This window comes from Eubalaena glacialis, chromosome 10 (assembly GCF_028564815.1).
Source record: "Eubalaena glacialis isolate mEubGla1 chromosome 10, mEubGla1.1.hap2.+ XY, whole genome shotgun sequence".
Classification (NCBI taxonomy): Eukaryota; Metazoa; Chordata; class Mammalia; order Artiodactyla; family Balaenidae; genus Eubalaena; species Eubalaena glacialis.
The window spans coordinates 85,401,109-85,420,284 of NC_083725.1; the positions used below are offsets into that span (position 1 = coordinate 85,401,109).

Sequence of the window (19,176 nt, forward strand, 5' to 3'; positions counted from 1 at the left end):
CGCGGGTCCTGGGACTCCAGCTCCGGTGCTCCGAGTGGTAGCGGCTGCTGCGCCGGCCGCCCAGGTCTTCGCACCGGAGGGGAAGCCGCTCCCAGCGCCGAGCGCAACCTGCCGGAGTGGCCGAGCCCCGCGCTCCCGCTCCAGCTCCGAGGAGAGCGCAGCCGCAGCGGGGGCCGGGGCCCGAGCAGGGTGCCGCCGCCCGCTGTGGGGGACGGGCAGGGGGCGGAGCGGCCGGGGCCGCCTTCCTGGGCGCGATCCCCGAGCGCAGCACCCGGCGCTGCCGAGACACCTCCCCCGCCGCCCGCTAGCAAGTTTGGCGGCTGCGAGCCCGGCGCGCCTCGGGGTCGAGGCGCATTTGTTTCCTCCTGGCTTCCGCGAGCCCGGTTCGGCGGGGACCCTTGGGAGCGATGCCGAAGGATGTGATCTTAATTGTGTGGTTTTGTGTGTGCACCGCCAGGACAGGTGAGCACGGCTGGGGCTGTCGGAGGGATCCAGGGATAGGGGGGGAGCCGCGCCGCTGTGCCCAGCGCCCACCTAGGCGTGAGGAGAGCTGGAGCTGAGCTCCGCGCTGGTCCGGGGAAGGGCGTGGATGGGTCCCTCGAATCTCTCTGCCCCGGTCCAGGTGAAAGGGTGAAAAGTGGGACTCACAGGCTGGAAGATTCCCCCGAGGAGTGCCCCCTTGCCGGAGGACACGGCCTGGCGCACACAGGAGTGAGGGGCGCGGCCATTCGGGCGCGCCCTCCTGCTGCTAGTAACCGGCTTCCGGGTGGAAACCCACAGTAGGGCGGGCCCGCGAGCCCCACACTCGTGAACTTGACAGGCGCCGTGGAAACCGCTCTCCCTGCGCCCCGCCGGGCGGGGAAGGGGCAGCGGCGGGAGGCGCACCCGCAGAGGGAGCGCTTCCGGCCGGCGGGCGCTGCGAGGGCCGGGAGGGCGCGGCGCGGGGTGAGGGCTGCGGGCGTTCCTGGGATTCCGCGATCTCTTTCCTCGTCCCCTCCTGACTCTTCCCCAGGGGAACTCCAGGAGTAGTCTCTCTTGCCACCCCTATCTCCCCACCCCCCAGAGGGCAGGACAAACTGGGGGGAATTGGAACTGTGGGAGCAGTCCCGGGGAGATTCTCTCAAGCTCCGCACTAGTTTTCCCGTGCTATAACTGCACGTTGCGGGTTGTGAAGGGGAGGCAAGGATAATTGGCGTAATTTTCTGAAGTCCCCACTTCTCTCTGCCTCCAGAGACGCAGTTGTGAGGACTCTAAGCGCGCCTCCTTCCTTCAGCGTCTACTCGCCCCCAGCCCCCATGTCCCCTGGGGTTTGGAGACCCTCTCTCAGCCGCCTTCTCCAGGAGACTAGTAGTAGATTTGGGAAGGTGGGGGTGGGGTGGGGTGGAGGAGGAAACTGGCAAAAATAGGACCCTCCCCCGCAAGGTGGGGTGGGGCGTCGCGAGGTTTCATCCCTATGCTAGCCATCCTCGCCACGCGCGGCCGACTTTGCACCCCAGAATCGGTGTGTAGTCATTCCCTCTGCTTTTCTCTTTTTCTCTTTTATCACTCTCATTTCCCTTCTCTAGAGGCATAGCCTCCTTCCCATGCAGGGTTTATCTGTAGAGGGCTGGGGAGGGATGCCCGGCCTCGGTCCGCTCAAAAGTTCCCTCCGCTGGCCCTTTCCATTTTCCCCAGGACTGAGCGGGAAGCAGCTTTTCCTTTGCTTAATGACAGAGCGGCGGGTGTGGACTTCTCCGCGGACAAAAGGAATCCCCATCCCTTTCCTATCTCCATCCGAGCTCCCCAGGCTGCCGAGATGCCAAGACTCGGTCCAGCCTAGAATAGGTGCTTCTTGAGTTCCGGCCCATCTAGATGGGTTAGTCTTTTAAAACCGAGAACACACTGGAAAAAACGCGCCCCTGGAAGATCAGGGCAGGCGAGGCTAGTGCAGAGCCTGGGATAGCAGCCCTGCGTGCAGAGAATTTGGTGCTGGTGGGCATCTTACAGAGGAACCAAAGAGAGAGAAAGTAGGTGGGGGAGTGGGCAGCGCATCGGGCATTTCACGTCTCAAGTGCACATCATTACCAAATATACTTACGTCCTTTGTTCTCATTACTCTTTTGAAAAGCCGGCAAAAAGTGCTTCCCCCAGAAGTGGACTGTGTCTCCAGGGCGCGTTGCTTTTGGAGATCTTTAACGACACTGTCTTTTCCCCTTCCCCACATCAAGCCCCTTTAAAACTTGTAAACATGCTCTTGTAGGGAAGATTTACTCCTGTATCCATTCATTCAGCGAAGAGTGGAGTGTCTTGCTGGGTGCCAGGATTGCTTATACAAAGAGGAACCGGCTTGCTTGACTTCCAGAAACTTATAGCTTAGCTGAGAATCTAGATAGAAACTGAAAAGCATTTTTATTGTACAGCTTGATGGGGGTGGGGGGAAAAGAGGTGGGAGTACAGGAGTTTGTATTGAGGAAACAGGAGGAGCAGTAGGAGTGAATTCTGGGGAGGGGTGGTCGGTAGTCAGGGAAGGCTTTAATCAGGAGGTGACGTTTGAAAGTTGTGTCTGGAAGGCTTTGTAGGGAGTTTTCCAGGTGCACAGAGTAGGGAAAGCATTCCAGGCAGAGGGCACAGCTTGTCCAAAGTCAAGGAAGCGTGGAAGGATCTGCCCATTGGTTGTGGCAGTTGCTTAGGGAGCGTGAGTTTTCCATGCCACTTGGTACTCTTTGAACACCAGAGGCTACATATTTCTTCTACAGAAATTATCAGAAGAATGAGAAAGACAGGGGGGAATTATCTCCCACTTCTTTCACTTACAATTTCTTCCAGCTTGAGGCGGTCTGATGAGCAATTTTTTTCTTTGATTTTGCCCAGGAACCATCATACCAGTATCACACATCCATCCTCTGAGGTGGCTAAGCCTGGCTCTCAATTAGTTTATCAGGATCCAAACAGCCACTCGGAAAGTTTATTTGTCAAGTGGGACAATTGTTGTCTGGGCTGTTAACAGTCCAAGATGAAATAAACACGTGGTTCACTGAGTGAGCTGCTCAGATATCACTGCCTTTTAATGGAAATGAATAGATGGTATCAGGCACATTTTAATTAAAGCAACGCTGCAGTGCAGTAGCAGTTACATATGAAAAGATCTAATGATAGGTGTCACAGGAAGCTGCTTAAATTACTCATTGTTCAGAGAATTTGTTTTAAAGAGTAAAGTGGAGTCAAGAATAGGTCCTGTTCTCCAGTTCTGGTTATTTCTGGGTGAAAAAAATCTGAGATTTCCAGGTACATCACTAATAATGAAAATTTAGAAGGCTACAATAACAGCAATAATAATACATTATGTCCATGAGTTTTCTCCAATACCTGGAAGTGTGAATAATGTAAAACTCAGTGATTACACCCCCATGGCTTTCAAGTGTGGTTTGGTCACCAGGGCAATGGTTAGAGGGAGCCCCTGGGGCTGAGTGAATGCCTTTTGCTGCCGCCTGCTGGAAAGGAGAGCTTTTCTTTTAGAAGCACCTCCCAGGCAGTTCATTAACTATGAATTGAATAATAGAGCTGTGAACAAAAGCCCCCAGCCTCCAGGGATCATGTGAAATATTGGCTGATTTGGAACAGGCATAGAGCATATTCTTTAAGGATGTTGCTTTTGGGGTAGTAAGAAACTTTGTAGGAGTCCAGAGGCCCAAATCCGATCAAATGGCTGTGAAATCCTGCTGGTAAATGAGGTCTTGGAGCATCTCTCCAGCATCGTATTCCCCTGCATGGACCAGAGGAAAACAGCTGCCATCACGCACAGTGAGCTGGATTAGATTTGAAGTGAGCCAGGTCCAGGAGGATTTGCTCGGGAGCTTAGGCCTGGGACCCTGAAGGTGGACTGAATGGGCTTTGGGCCTCAACACTCTCTGGGCTAGACGGAGGAGTGGCCAGCAGCAGGTGTCCTGGGAGATTAGGGTGGAGATTCTGAATCTCAGAGCCAGGCCTCAAGTGCCTCTGCGACATTAACATGCTGCCTTCCAGGTTTTAAAAAATATTTTTTTTCCCCAGAAGCTTTTTATCCTGCTTAATTCCAATACCCAGCTTCAGCCATGTGAGAGCAGTTACGGCCAAAGTAGAAAACTTCAATAGAGTTTCCTTGGAAAGGGCAAGAGCTCCATGCTTGGATAAGAAGCAGAAACATTAAAATAAAAAAAATATTTTTACGGAACCAACACTTTCATACTGTATAAGGTTCAGGTGAAGCCATGCAAATGCTGCCTTATTAATAGATTTTCTGATTTTTTAGGCAGTGGGCAAAGTGCTATCTTTTACTCATCGTGCTATTGGCACCAGGTGTTTTCATCTTGAAGGGGACCACTTAGAGAAAACAATACAGTACTGTTTCTGGAAGCCTAACTGATTTCTCTTGTTCTGTTTTAATGGGATGTTTTCATGACAGAGCAATACAGTTATCTTAAAGCCAGGGAAGCCCCTTCGCTTGCAGGATATAGGGGGAGGGGTTAACATAGATTTAATATATAGATTTCACAAAGCACAGCCAGGGACTTCCCTGGTGGCGCAGTCGTTAAGAATCCGCCTGCCGATGCAGGGGACACGGGTTTGATCCCTGGTCCGGGAGGATCCCACATGCTACGGAGAAACTAAGCCCATGCGCCACAACTACTGAGCCTGCGCTCTAGAGCCCGCGAGCCACAACTACCAAGCCCGTGTGCCACAACTACTGAAGCCCACGTGCCTAGAGCCCATGCTCCGCAACAAGAGAAGCCACTGCAATGAGAAGCCTGCGCACCGCAATGAAGAGTAGCCCCGCTCGCCGCAACTAGAGAAAGCCCGCGAGCAGCAACAAAGACCCAACGCAGCCAAAAAATAAATTAAAGAAAAAAAAAATAAAGCACAGCCAGAGTGAGAAGCCCTTCTAGGTCATCTGGGCATGTGGAGGGGTTGGGAAAATGGGAGCCACCTGTATCTTTCTTTCGTATGATTCCAGTGGAGTTGAGGACCAGGGAGCTGGAATGGTCTGGAGAGCTGGTCCTATGAAAGACAGATGCAGCAGACCCCAGCTGGGCACCAGATATGTGCTAGGAGTGTTCATGCAGTTATCACTGAAACCTCACGAGGCTGGGAGGCGGGTATTATCCCCATTTTACGGTTAAGGGAAATGAGGCTCGGAGAAGTGAAGTGATTTTTCCAAGGGCACAAAGTTAGTAGGGAGAAGAGACAGGACTGAAAGTGGCTCTTAGTTTAGTGTTGTTTCCACAACACTTTCCAGATTGAGGTGTTCTCACATGGAGATGGGAATCCAAGGGCACCATTGGGGTGTTCTGCCAGTTCTACAGAATCTGTGTGGGTGCCTTTTAGGCTTGTCTGGTTGCAGGGCTCCAAGTTTGGGAGATTCAAACATCTTAAGGATAACCATTATAGTGGGTCTTTAGTCCCCGCATTGGTCAGTTACTGCCACAATAATATTGCATAACAAGCCACCCTAAACTCAAAGCAACATTTCTTTTGGTTCATGTGTCTGTCGGTTGGTTTGGTATTGGCTCACTGGGGCCAGGTTTGGCTGGGAGTCGTTCCAAACCCAGGTAGGGTGTCTGCTCCGTGTGTCTTAGTCTCCTTGGAGCAGTGGCCCAGTAGGGCCATGTTTTTCTCACTGTGATGCAGAGGTACAAGAGAACAGGCCCCACCACACAGGAACATCCAAGCCTCTGCTTGTGTGACATTGCTAACATCCTAATGACCCAAACTAGTTACATGGCTGGGCTCAAAGTCAAGGAATGGGGAGGTTTGCTCCCACTCTAGTGGAAGGACATGCAAAGCCACATAGCAAAGGTTGTGGCTATGGGAGGGGTAAAGATTTTTTTTTTTTAATTTATTTTTGGCTGCACTGGATCTTCGTTGCTGCGAGCAGTCTTTCTGTAGTTGCCCTGAGTGGGGGCGACTCTTGAGGCGCGCGTTTTGCGGTGGCTTCTCTTGGTGCAGAGCACGGGCTTTAGGCGCACGGGCTTCAGTAGTTGTGGCACACCGTCTCAGTAGTTGTGGCTCGCGGGCTCTAGAGTGCAGGCTCAGTGGTTGTGGCGCATGGGTTGTGGCGCATGCGCTCTGCAGCATGTGGGATCTTCCCGGACCAGCGACGGAACCCGTGCCCCCTGCATTGGCAGGTGGATTCTTAACTACTGCGCCACCAGGGAAATCCAGGGGTAAAGATTTGAGGCCAATAGTTCAGTCAACCATATTCCTTTTAGAAAGTTTCCTGGGCTCGAATGCCGTCCTGTCCTCTCGTGGTATTCCCCAGGTATGCATATTGTCCTGAGATCACTGAACCCAAAGCAATGATCATACATCCACTCATCAATTAATTAATCAGGTCCTAAATTCAGGGCCTGACATATATGAAGCCTTGTGCAAGACACTGAGGCTACAGGGATGCTTCCTTCCTCTTGTGTCCAGCTAAGGGCACATTTCCCAAAGCACGTTCCAAATTCCTGGCCAGAGATAGACTGGTGTGGAGGTCCTCTGAGATCACTCTTAAATTAATTTCTGCCGTATAGGTGTAGAGCACTGTAGGTCAAACTGAAATATTAGTTCCTTTCCTGCCTTTTCAAGGTGATCAAGAACTGCTGGTATCTGAGCTCACTTGGAGAAAAACGTTGCCAGTCTCAACAAGAGGCTCATGGTGCTGTGACTTGGGCTGACAGATGCCCGTTAGCGCAGTACTCCTTTGCACAGAGTAGGTACTCGGTCAGTCATCAGTCTTTGTGAATGGAGTCTGTGTCAAGCAGGTAGGATGGAACCTTAAGTGAGATCATAAGGTAAATCAGAGCACATCCCACTCTTCCTCCCCTTAGACACATACCTTAAAGCCCTCCAGTGATACTCCATTGCAATTAGAATACTATCCCTCTCCTTGTTGTGGCTCACAAGGCAGGGCCTACTGTGGGGCCTCATTTTCTACCACTCTCCCCCGGGCTCATCCTGCTCTGGCCACACTAGCCTTTTCACTGTTTCCTCTACATGCCAAGTTTGTTCCTGGTTTGCATTTGTATTTTCTGTTCTCTAAACCTGTAAAGCTTTCCCCTCCAGATCTTCCCTTCCGGAATAACTGCACCATCGCCAGCCGCTATAGTCATCAGGTGTCTGCTCAGAGGAACCTTCCTCTACCACCCTTTTTAAGCCTCCACCCAAGCTGCTTTCTGTTTCATAACTCTGTTTTATTTTCTTCGTGGCGTTTATTGCCATCTCAAATTATCTTATTTATGTACTTGTTTATTTTTTGCCCTCTCCTCACCCGCTGCCCTAGGAATGCACGCCCAGGGAGGCCATCTCCAGTGCCTCGCAATGCAGTGTGTGTGTTACATAGAAAGCACTCAGTCATATCTGTTGAAAAACGACTGAATGAATGAGTGGTCTTTGGGTAAACTGGTCTCGCATCTGGCTGCATTTCAGAGGACAAGGAGAAGCCTGACAAAAATTGAGAAGGCAGCTCTATGCACTGTGCCTTTAATTTAACCCTTTGTCCACCTTCGGCTCCAAAGACCCTTCCCAGAGCCACCTTCTGTTGACAGAAGCCTCGAATGCTGCAGCAGCCCCTGTTTCCTAAGAGAAAAAGAGTGAGGAGAGGGTACATTTCCTTCTCCAGATCTGTGGGGAAAGGGGTGAGGGCAGGAGGACAGATGAGATTGTCACAGCGTGTGATGCCCTGATGAAATGCACTCGGTCTCTCTGGAACAAATTGGGTGTAAGCTCTCCAAATCTTGCCTCAGCGACTGCATTACCACCAGACAAACGTTGACAGTTGTTGCTGATTAAAACATTTCCAGCTGTGCAATCAGAATTGCACTACTGAGGTGCTAAGTGTAGATAGGCACAGCCTTTAGGAATAGCTTAAACATAGTCCCTTGGAGTGATCGCTAGCCTTATTAATATATATAATTGGAAGCCACTTTGCAGTCACGAGCGAATCATTCTGCAGAACACCCTGTAGATGAGAGACAGGCTTAAGGATTTGCCTTTTTCAGATGAGGCAGTGGGGGCTCAGGGCCCTGTTTCTCTGTGCTAAGTTTCTCCAACAAGAGTTGTCAGGGTGCCTAACTTTTCACGAATCCCCTTGAAATCTACATCCATTGTTCTGGGGATTCTCTTTCCTGGCCAGTCCCTCTGCCGCCCTTACCCATCAGGGACAGGATCCCTCTCATTTTCTTCCTCTTTATCGCAGGTGTTGGTGCCTCATTAATAGTGCTCTGTGGAGGTGTTTCCTGGTGACGGTGGTGTCAGATTTCACTACCGTATCAGTCTCTGAAGCAGGTAGATCAGGGCCACAATCCTGTATCCACAGTTCCCAAATCTAAAAAGGCTCAGAAACCCAAAGTTTCTTCATAACTCACCTGACAGCAAAACCTACCCTGAGCTGAACTCCTTTGGTGGCAAAACTTGACCTGAACAGATATAAGGCTATTTATAGTCTTTATTTATACCAATTAGAGGACAATATCAGACTTTTTGCTCTACAAGTATTGTGTTTGGTTATGGGGTGCTGATGTAGGCTTTGCTGAGGGTGTTACGTAAAATGTAGTATATGGGCCATATTAGCTTTCCAACAGATGATCCAGTCTGCATTCTGAAATATATTTGGCCCCTAGGGTTTTGCAAAGGGATTATCAATCTGTAATGGGGAATGGGAGAGGGGGAAGGGACGAAAAAAACACAATATCAGTGGGGGTGATGGAGCAAAGAGTTGCCTTCATTTTCCATCCAGGGAAAGAGCATCTCTAAGCACTCATCACTGGGTTCCTTGTATTCCCTGCCACTCCTGGCCTCTGTCATTTCTGTTCCATGTTACCGCAAGCAAGTCAGCATTTTAAGCCAAGATGGCTCTTTGTTCCTTTTCAGTGGTGGGCTTTGGGATGGATCCCCACCTTCAGATGGATATTATCACTGAGCTCGACCTCGTGAACACCACCCTTGGAGTCACTCAGGTGTCTGGACTGCACAATACCAGCAAAGCATTTTTATTTAAAGGTAAAGGCATTTTTCTCCTTTGCATGGGGGCAGAACTTGGGGAGGAGGGTCTGTCTGGGGACTGTTCCTCTGGTGTGTATTTGTCGGAGGATCATCTCTGCTATTTCTCTTGTGTTATCGTCATGAGGAATGTTCAGAAATGCTGAGGGTGTTTAGATATTTGGGGGGTGTTCTGAGGGTGTGGAAGGGGATAGTCGGGGGCGTGGTGATGAAATATTTGGCTTGGCAGTGACATATTTCCCAGGGGATTTTGGTGGGGCTCTAAAGTGGAATGAATTTGTAAAGTCCTTGAAAGCCATTGGCCAGCCACATTATTTTTACAGGATATTTCTTCTACTGTTATTCATATCTTTACCTATACCTACGTCCATTCCTGTTCCTATATCTTTCTCTCTCATTTAATGGGTGGACCATGCACAAAGAGGATGTTTCATGGCTGCATTTTCTTAGGGATACAGCTTACCTGGTTCTGCCCACTATAAACTTGACTATAATTCATTAAATTGTTCAGCAAGCGTTCATAAAGGCAGTATAGTGTGCTTCTTAAAAGCCTGGGCTCTGGAGCCTGACTGCCTGGGATTAAATTCCAACCCTACCACTTATTGACTTTGCGACTCTGGGCGATTCCTTAGGCTGACTCTGCCTGTGTCTTCATCTGAAATAATAGTACCTAATGGGGCAGTTGCAAGGATTAGAGGAGCTAATCCATTAAAGTGGATCAAACAGTGCCTGATAACATAGTAAATCCCTGGTAAGTATTAGCTATTATTATGGAACTCCTATTGTGTACCAGGCAACATGCTAATAGTAGGATTATTAGTAAGAGTAAATAAATGTAATGAGAGAAACAATCATTACACAAGTAATTATTGACTTCCAATGGCTGTACTTACCATGAACGGGGTGTATAGGTTGCCAAATAAGAGTATACAGGGAGATCTGATTTATTGGGAGTGGGGAGATAGTGGTGGTCAGGAAAAGGCTACCCTGAAAAAGTGATATGTCAGCAGAAAAGTGAAAAATGAATAGAAAGCTTGGTAAAGGAAGAGGTGGCGGCTCAGAGCATTCTGAGCAGAGAAAATAGTATGTAGGAAGGTCTTAAGGCAGAAACAAATGGAAAGACATTTAGCATGGCTGAAAGGTGGTGAGTGGCTGGAGAGCTAGGCAGGGGCTAGGTCACACAGGGCCCTGAAGGCAGAATTGATATTTAGCTTATATCCACGGGCTTGGGTGTACTGATGCTTTATGGCCAGTGTCTATTTTGATAGGTGGGAGGCCATGTACTTGTTAACTATTGCAAATATTACCCGTGCCCATAGGCCATGTTAGTTTTTTACTTTACTCTCAGATCAGTGGGGGCCTTTGATGAGTTGAAGGAGGGGAGTGATCTGATCAGATATGGCAGCCTAGATATTCCTCTATGAAAATGCCTAGCAGGCTTCTTTTAACCCAGCCTTTTGTGAAGATAACAAAAGGATTATTTTAGAATGACTGAACCAACATTATGGGATGAGATATATATATTTCCTGTGCAGAGAATTTAAGCCTTGTTAATAATATACAGCACATCTACAGATACTATATAATAGTATATAACAAGACTACAGATATGTTAATTTCCGCTTACTCTTACTAAGGAATTAGTGAAGTAAGTAAACTGGGCATGGTTAAGACAATACAAACAGGATTAGTTTTCTCTTTGCATTGTGCAAGGTCTCTTCAGTTACTGTTGAGAGGCCATCCCATTCTTTTTTTTTTTTTTTAACGTTTTTATTGGAGTATAATTGCTTTACAATGGTGTGTTAGTTTCTGCTTTATAATGAATTGAATCAGTTATACATATACATATATCCCCATATCTCTTCCCTCTTGTGTCTCCCTCCCTCCCACCCTCCCTATCCCACCCTTATAGCTGGTCACAAAACACCGAGCTGATCTCCCTGTGCTATGCGACTGCTTCCCACTAGCTATCTATTTTACATTTGGTAGTGTATATATGTCCGTGCCACTCTCTCACATTGTCCCAGCTTACCCTTTCCCCTCCCCGTGTCCTCAAGTCCATTTTCTAGTAGGTCTGCGTCTTTATTCCTGTCTTGCCCCTAGGTTCTTCATGATCATTTTTTTTTTTTTAGATTCCATATATATGTGTTAGCATACGGTATTTGTTTTTCTCTTTCTGACTTACTTCACTCTGTATGACAGACTCTAGGTCCATCCACCTCACTATAAATAACTCAATTTCATTCCTTTTTATGGCTGAATAATATTCCATTGTATATACGTGCCACATCTTCTTTATCCGTTCATCTGTCGATGGACACTTAGGTTTGCTTCCATGTTCTGGCTATTGTAAATAGAGCTGCAATGAACATTGTGGTACATGACTCTTTTTGAATTATGGTTTTCTCAGGGTATATGCCCAGTAGTGCGTTTGCTGGGTCGTATGGTAGTTCTATTTTTAGTTTCTTAAGGAACCTCCATACTGTTCTCCATAGTGGCTGTATCAATTTACATTCCCACCAACAGTGTATGAGGGTTCCCTTTTCTCCACACCCTCTCCAGCATTTATTGTTTGTAGGTTTTTTGATGATGGCCATTCTGACCGGTGTGAGATGATATCTCATTGTAGTTTTGATTTGCATTTCTCTAATGATTAATGATGTTGAGCATCCTTTCATGTGTTTGTTGGCAATCTGTTTATTATGTTGAGGTAAGTGGAGAGATATACCATGTTCTTGGGTTGGAAGAATCAACATTGTGAAAATGACGATACTACCCAAAGCATTCTACAGATTCAATGCAATCCCTATCAAACTACCACTGGCATTTTTCACAGAACTAGAACAAAAAATTTCACAATTTTTATGGAAACACAAAAGACCCCGAATAGCCAAAGCAATCTTGAGAAAGAAAAACGGAGCTGGAGGAAGCAGGCTCCCTGACTTCAGACTATACTACAAAGCTACAGTAATCAAGACAGTATGGTACTAGCACAAAAACAGAAATATAAATCAATGGAACAGGATAGAAAGCCCAGATATAAACCCATGCAAATATGGTCACCTTATCTTTGATAAAGGAGGCAAGAATATACAATGGAGAAAAGACAGCCTCTTCAATAAGTGGTGCTGGGAAAACTGGACAGCTACATGTCAAAGAATGAAATTAGAACACTCCCTAACACCATACACAAAAATAAACTCAAAATGGATTAAAGACCTAAATGTTAGGCCAGACACTATAAAACTCTTACAGGAAAACATAGGCAGAACACTCTATGACATAAATCACAGCAAGATCCTTTTTGACCCACCTCCTAGAGAAATGGAAATAAAAACAAAAATAAACAAATGGGACCTAATGAAACTTAAAAGCTTTTGCACAGCAAAGAAAACCATAAACAAGATGAAAAGACAACCCTCAGAATGGGAGAAAATATTTGCAAATGAAGCAATGACAAAGGATTAATTTCTAAAATTTACAAGCAGCTCATGCAGCTCACTATCAAAGAAACAAACAACCCAATCCAAAAATAGGCAGAAGACCTAAATAGACATTTTGCCATCCCATTCTTGATTTGAGAAATGCTGCTGACACTTTGTCAACAGAGTTGCTATGGAAGCCTGGCTCATCTGTAAGCTTCGTGAAAGCAGAAGTCTTCCTATCTAAATACCCCTACATCTCAAGGGCCAAGTATTGTGCATGGCACACAGTAGGTGACAAGTAAACATTTTGAATTGAATTAAAATTTCGTCTGTCCAATGTGCTCTATGGAAGGCTTGTTGCCTACTTTATATGCTGGTCATTCACTCATTTAGTTATTCCCTGGGCTAGATCTCTGCTTTCTAATATGTGTGTTCTCTGCTTTAGCAGCTGCTTTTGGGATGTCTACCATCCCAAATCTCTCCAACAATAGGGAGAGATTTTCAGCTTCTTTGCTGGGAAGAGTAACTTTATTATGGGACTTGAGGAGGGTTTTCCCTTTCAAGGTCTCTTGTGATTACCTTACCTGGATAATCTCTCCATCTCTGGATCTGTAATTTAATCACAACTGCAAAGTCCATTTGCCATGTAAGGTAACATATTTCATATGTTTTGGCAATTAGGACATTGACATTTTTGGGGAGTCATTATTCTGCTTACCACAAAGTCTTCCCACTGGCCCCCAAAGATTCATGTCTGCCCCACATGCAAAATACATTCACCCCATTCCAATATCTCCAAAGGTCTTAACCAATTATAACATCAGCTCAGAGTCTAAAATCTCATCCACTCATCAGTTGAAAAATTCCAAATCTCACTATCTAAATAATCTAAATCAGGTATGAGTGGGACTCTGAGTATTTGCCATTTTGGAGCAGAATTACTCTTTATCTGTGGATCTGTGAAACTAGAAAGCAAGTAATCTGCTTACAAAATATAATAGTGGGACAGGTATAGGATGCCAGTTATAGAAGTTCCTGTTCAAAAGGGAAAATTGGAAAGAAGAAAGGGGTCACCAGGCTCAAGAAAATGTGAAATCCAGCAGGGCAAACTCCATTGGATTTCAGGGCCTGAGGATCATTCTCTATGGTCCTTGGCTCTGCTTTCTGGGCTTGTGACTCATTCCTCTGAATCATTCTTTTTCACGAACAGTAGCATAGGTTTGTAGTTGAATAGTTTTATCAACCTGTTTCTTGCTTATAGAATTTTGGGAGTCGATCAGCCTTCTTTCATTTCATGTTCTTTCTGTCCCCTTCAGTCCAAGTTGGCAGTGTTTCTGCTGGTATAACATTCTCAAGAACCCGGAGGGTCTCCTGTCCATTAGACAAAAGGCTCATTTACACATCTTTCTGAGATAATCTAATCTCTATTTCTGACTTCTGCTGGGATGGCTGAGGGGATCGATGAATTACAACCATGATCTCTTCAGAGAACCCTCTGTGTGATTGAATATTCTGACCCTTTGGTCCTTCAGAGTCACTAGCAAAAGGTGGTTCAACCACACCCTTGGCTTTGTTCCAGAGTAGACTTGCCTGACAGTGAATCTCCTAATTTTATTGTCTTTTCCAATCTGGATAGGCTGGGAATTCTGCATATAATCAGTCCTGGTTCCTTTTTGCTTAACAAGCTCTTCCCTCAATCTGTCTTTTTCTTCTTACCTTTTACTATAAGCAGCAAAGAGAAACCAGGTTGAAACTTCAACACTTTGCTTGGAAATCAGAAGTCAAAAATGGGCTTTAAAAAGGGCTAAAATCAAGGTGTTGACAGAGCTGTGTTCCTTCTAGAGCCTCTTTAGGATAATCCATTTATTGTTTTTCCAGCTTCTAGAGGCTGTTACATTCCTTGGCTTGTGGGTGCATCACTTCAAACTCTGCTTCTGAGGTGACATTTCCTTCTCTATGTTTCTGTCATGTTTTCTTCTCTGGTACTGACTCTTCTGCTCCCTTTTTCCCTTATAAGGACCCTTATGGGTCCTTTTCCCTATATGGAGTCCACCTGGATAATCCAGGATAATTTCTTCATATTAAGATCCATAACTCAGTCACATCTGCAGTGTCTCTTTTGCTGTGTAAAGTAATATATATATAGATTTTTGGGATAAAGATGCAGACATCTTTTGGGGGTAGGGAATATCATTTTGTCTACCATAGGATGGCTACCTACTGTTGGGCAGAAATATGAGCAATATGATATTTCCAGTTTACTCCAGATAAGTACTCCTTTCCAGTGCAGCACTGCCTGGTAGAAATATAAGTAAGTGAGCCATATCTGTAATTTTAATTTTTGTAGTAGCCGTATTAAACAAGTAAAAAGAAACAAGTGAAATTAATTTTAACTATATATTTTATTTAATCCAATATATGAAAAATATTATCATTTCAACATATGGTCAATACGAAAAATTATTAATGAGATATTTTACATTTTTTTCAAAGTCTTCAAAATCTAGTATATAATTTTATAGTTACAGTTAGAGTATACAGTAGATTTGCCAAATTATTCCATACATAGTTTTAAGTATCATTAAAAAATTTAACAGCTTTGTTAAGGTGTAATTGCTTATAATAAACTGTGCATATTCAGACTGTATCATTTGTTAGTTCCGATATGTGAATGCACCGGTGAAACCATCATCACAATCAAGATAGTGAGCATACCTATCACCCCCAAAGTTTCCTCTTTTTAAAATAATCCCTCCTTCCTATATTTCCCAACCCCCATCTGCAGGCAACTACTAATCTGCTTTCTGTCACTATACAGTTGTTTGCATTTTCTAGAAATTTTATATAAATAGAATTATACAGTGTCTACTATTTTTTCTTTTTTTTGGATCTGAATTCTTTCACCTATCATAGTTATTTCTAGATTAATCATATAATAACATGTAAAGTGCTCTTCTTGTAGCCAATATATAGACGGGTCTTACTTTTTTTTTTAAACCAGTATGATAATTTCTGTTCATCAAGGTATTTATTTAGATCATTTATATTAATGTGATTATTGACACTGTCATATTTAAATCTATGTTTTTGTTGTTTGTTTTCTATCTGTCTATCTATTCTTTGTTTCCTTTTTTCCCTCTTTCTGGCTTCTTTTAGATTAATTGAACTTTTTAACTGATTTTTTAAAAACTCTTTTGTTGGCTTACTCGTTTCATTATTTTAGTGAACAAGCATTTTAGCAGACAAGCCTGCATGTGGGCTTTCTCTAGTTGCAGCGAGTGGGGGCTACTCTTTGTTGCAGTGCGTGGCCTTCTCATTGCAGTGGCTTCTTTTGTTGTGGAGCATGGGCTCTAGGCACATGGGCTTCAGTAGTTGTGGCACACGGGCTCAGTAGTTGTGGCGCATGGGCTTAGTTGCTCTGCGGCATGTGGGAACTTCCTGGACCAGGGCTCGAACCCGTGTCCCCTGTATTGGCAGGTGGATTGTTAACCACTGCACCACCAGGAAATCCCTTAATGTCAGATTTTAACCTGCAAAGGTAACTTGGGATGGTGGGAAAAGCAGAGGATTGGGGAGGGGGCAGAAGATTAGGGGTTAGCACTTTCTATGTATTAATTTATTTTACCTTACTACAACCATATAACGTAATTATTATCATGCTTCCATTTTATCAATAAGTAAATGGAAGTACCTTGAGGCAGTACTTAGGGGGACCAGTGGATATGTCTCTTAATGTCTTCCAGCCTCAGTTTCCTCATCTGGAAATGGGATTGATTGTAAGAATTAAATGACAGTGTGTGAGAAAGTACTTTGAAAAATGAGTATAACTGATGCTGCCTGGGTGAGAGCTAAGCCAGAACCAGAGCCACAGAGCCACGGAAACATGGAAGCCTGAGGTGACATGTATCACCCTGGCTGTCCTGCTACTGTGGCTTGTTCTGTTCCCCTCTGCCACTCACTCATTTTCCCATGAGCTGGAAGTGGATCTCCCCACTGGCTGAGACAGGTTGTCTTGTGGAAATGAAAAAAAAAAAAAACTATTATATATAGAATGGATAAACAATCAGGTCCTACTGTATAGCACAGGGAACTATATTCAATATCCTGTAATAAACCATAATGGAAAAGAATATGAAAAAGAATATATATAGATGTATAACTGAATCACTTGGCTGTACACCAGAAACTAAGACAACATTGTAAATCAACCATACTTCAATAAAATAAATTAAACAAAAAGAAAAAAGAGAAAAATATAAAGTATAAAAAACAAATTCATTCTTCTTTCCTTCCTTTATTTTTATTTCTTCTCTTATTTCACCATCCTAAGTCCAGCTCTGAGTTGATGTGTATTGAGGGAGTGAAAACCTTCATTTCAATGCTAGCCTCTTAATATTGATAAATTTAAGTAGAAAGCTCAGTTAACTGGAAGCACTCCTATCATACCAGCTCCAAAGCCTGATAGGATTTATTTTCTGGCTACTCAGCTTTTTAAGGTTATCTTTGTCACTGTTGTCCTTGTAGAGTGTAAAGGCTTGAATGAGTAAGATTTTTATTGTCTTCTTACCTGAAACGAATCATATTTTAATAGGGATTGGTGATGGGGGCGGGGAGAATAAATGGCTATGTGTAAGACTGTCATAGATCTTCTCTAAGCTGAAAAACATCCTAAATATTGAATACCAGAATCAGAGTTTCAAAAATCATTCTGGAACATTTTGCTTTGCTTTGAGTGGGACTCAGAGAAGCTCTGATGGTTTGGGATTGTACTTCTCCCTGACTGGCCATGTCTTAGCGTTGAGTAGTTGGGAGGATGTCTGTCTATTGGTGTTAAATTTATAAAAGTGAATTAGAATATACATGAGTGCAAATTCTTTAATGTGTTACTTTCTTTTTCCTGTCAGGAAAGTGCTACCTTTTAGGAGTTCTACACTAGGAGAATTTCTAAAGAAAAAGTAGTATCTTTCCAGTAGCTTGTTTTATGTGACAAGATAGAACAAAGGCTAATGTGGGATACTTTGAGGAGAAGATGGAGGCTTTTGGCACCTATTTGCATTCTAGGCTTTGAGCCAGATGTTGGGGAAGACACAGATGAATAAGGCAAAGATCCTGGCTGCAACGAGGGTACAGTCTAGAAGGCAAACACAGCATGTCATCAGACATTGTAACATAGAGGACAAGAGAATGGGCTTGCAGCGGGATATGGATAAAGTATGTTGAAGAGAGAAATTTCTTCTTACTGGCTAACCTGGGGAAGGCTCCCTGGGGAAGGTGGCACCTGAACCAGAACTTGAAAGATGGATAGGAAGTAAATCCGTTTCTGTTTCATAGGAGCACTGCCCATGTATAATCATTTTTACAAGACGGTGCTTGAAGTTTGAGCCATAGCTCTTAATACTTAGAAAATCTGAGTAAGATGGAGTTACCCAAAGGGTTTGTTTAATGCTGATCTTCCAGATTTCCTGCCACCCACTATTGCCCAAGTCTAAATTGTTTTTTCTGTTGATTGGATGTGCCTAGTCGCTAATTACCTCTGGGAGCATTTCCGAGTCAACCTCACTTTGAGTGGAGTAATTTAGTATAACTTTGCATTTAATCAATTAGTGGAGTGATTCAATTCACATGCCAGCATCTCCCAAATATAGATATTTTTGCTCTTGCCAAAAAACAAAAAGCAAAAAACAAACAAACCCTCAAGCAAGCTGCGGGAGTGGAGTGGGTTTACAAGTTCCTCTCTGGGGCAAATTAACACCTGCCCTGGCATATTCTGGAAAATCATTCAATGGCTATGTGAGTAAATGGATGTCATAGATCAAATAAACTCTGTCTTTGTTTCCCAAAACTGCCCATTTCTAACATCTGCACTAAAATCTATTTTCTCAGTCATGCTCCTTTTCCTATCAAATTGTACATTAAGGAAAGCAGAGGTGGAGAGAGACAGCAGAGAATGTAAAAAGATAATAATTCTTTTAGAAACTATTAGGTATAAGAGCCAATTCCATACTAACAAATTGACCTTGGGCAAATTACCTCTTGGGATTTGTTTCTTCTCTGGACATTAAGTAATAATGGTAGTGTCTATGATACAAGATATTTTTAAGGGTTAATTTAGATAATATAAATTTATTGTAAGCCATAAAAAGAATTTGAAAATGTTAGTCAATATTATTATTAAGAGTATTTATTCAGAAAGTATACTTTTAAAAATTAAATAAATATTTAGCAGGTACCTACTATGTTTTAGGCACTCTTTCAAGCACCAGGAATATAGCAGTGAGCAGATCAGAAGAAGTCTGGCTCTTAAGGGTAAACAGACAATAAGCAAATAAATAGGTATGAAGTAAGTTCAGATAACTTTAAACAATTTACAGTCAGGAAAATATTTCTGTTTCATTTTCTCTCAAGGAGTATATATTTGCAGTTACCTACTTACTTAATTCCTATTAAGGATGGATAACTGTTGTCTGACCTCCATTTTTTTTTTTAAAAGAAGGGTTACCTCAACTCCTAAAATTTATCTGCCTTTTAATCCTTCCACCAACATTCCTGTATATGTACTGTTTTCATGTCCGTTATACAGATGAGGAAACTGAGACCCAGAGAGTTCCAGTAACTGACATTAGTTGTATTGACAGACATAGGATTTAAATTCAGGAGTCTATACCTGCAGAGTTTGTGCAGGTCCCAATCCATCTCATGGCTGTTTTTCTCCACTTCATGATGGTGGGAAAGACAAAATAAGTGGAATATGCTA

General features: G+C 44.1%; 1 protein-coding gene across 3 annotated transcripts in view; it reads left to right on the forward strand.

Annotated features, from left to right (window-relative positions):
* The first annotated feature begins 354 nt into the window (after nucleotides 1-354).
* NELL1 (neural EGFL like 1) overlaps nucleotides 355-19,176 on the forward strand; it is an 863,771-nt gene continuing 844,949 nt past the window's right edge. For all 3 annotated transcript variants that reach the window (XM_061203146.1, XM_061203147.1, XM_061203148.1), the window contains exons 1-2: nucleotides 355-462; nucleotides 8,869-8,997. In XM_061203146.1, coding sequence (XP_061059129.1) covers nucleotides 408-462; nucleotides 8,869-8,997 — 184 coding nt within the window. In that variant the 5' untranslated portion in view covers nucleotides 355-407. The remainder of the gene's footprint in view (nucleotides 463-8,868; nucleotides 8,998-19,176) is intronic.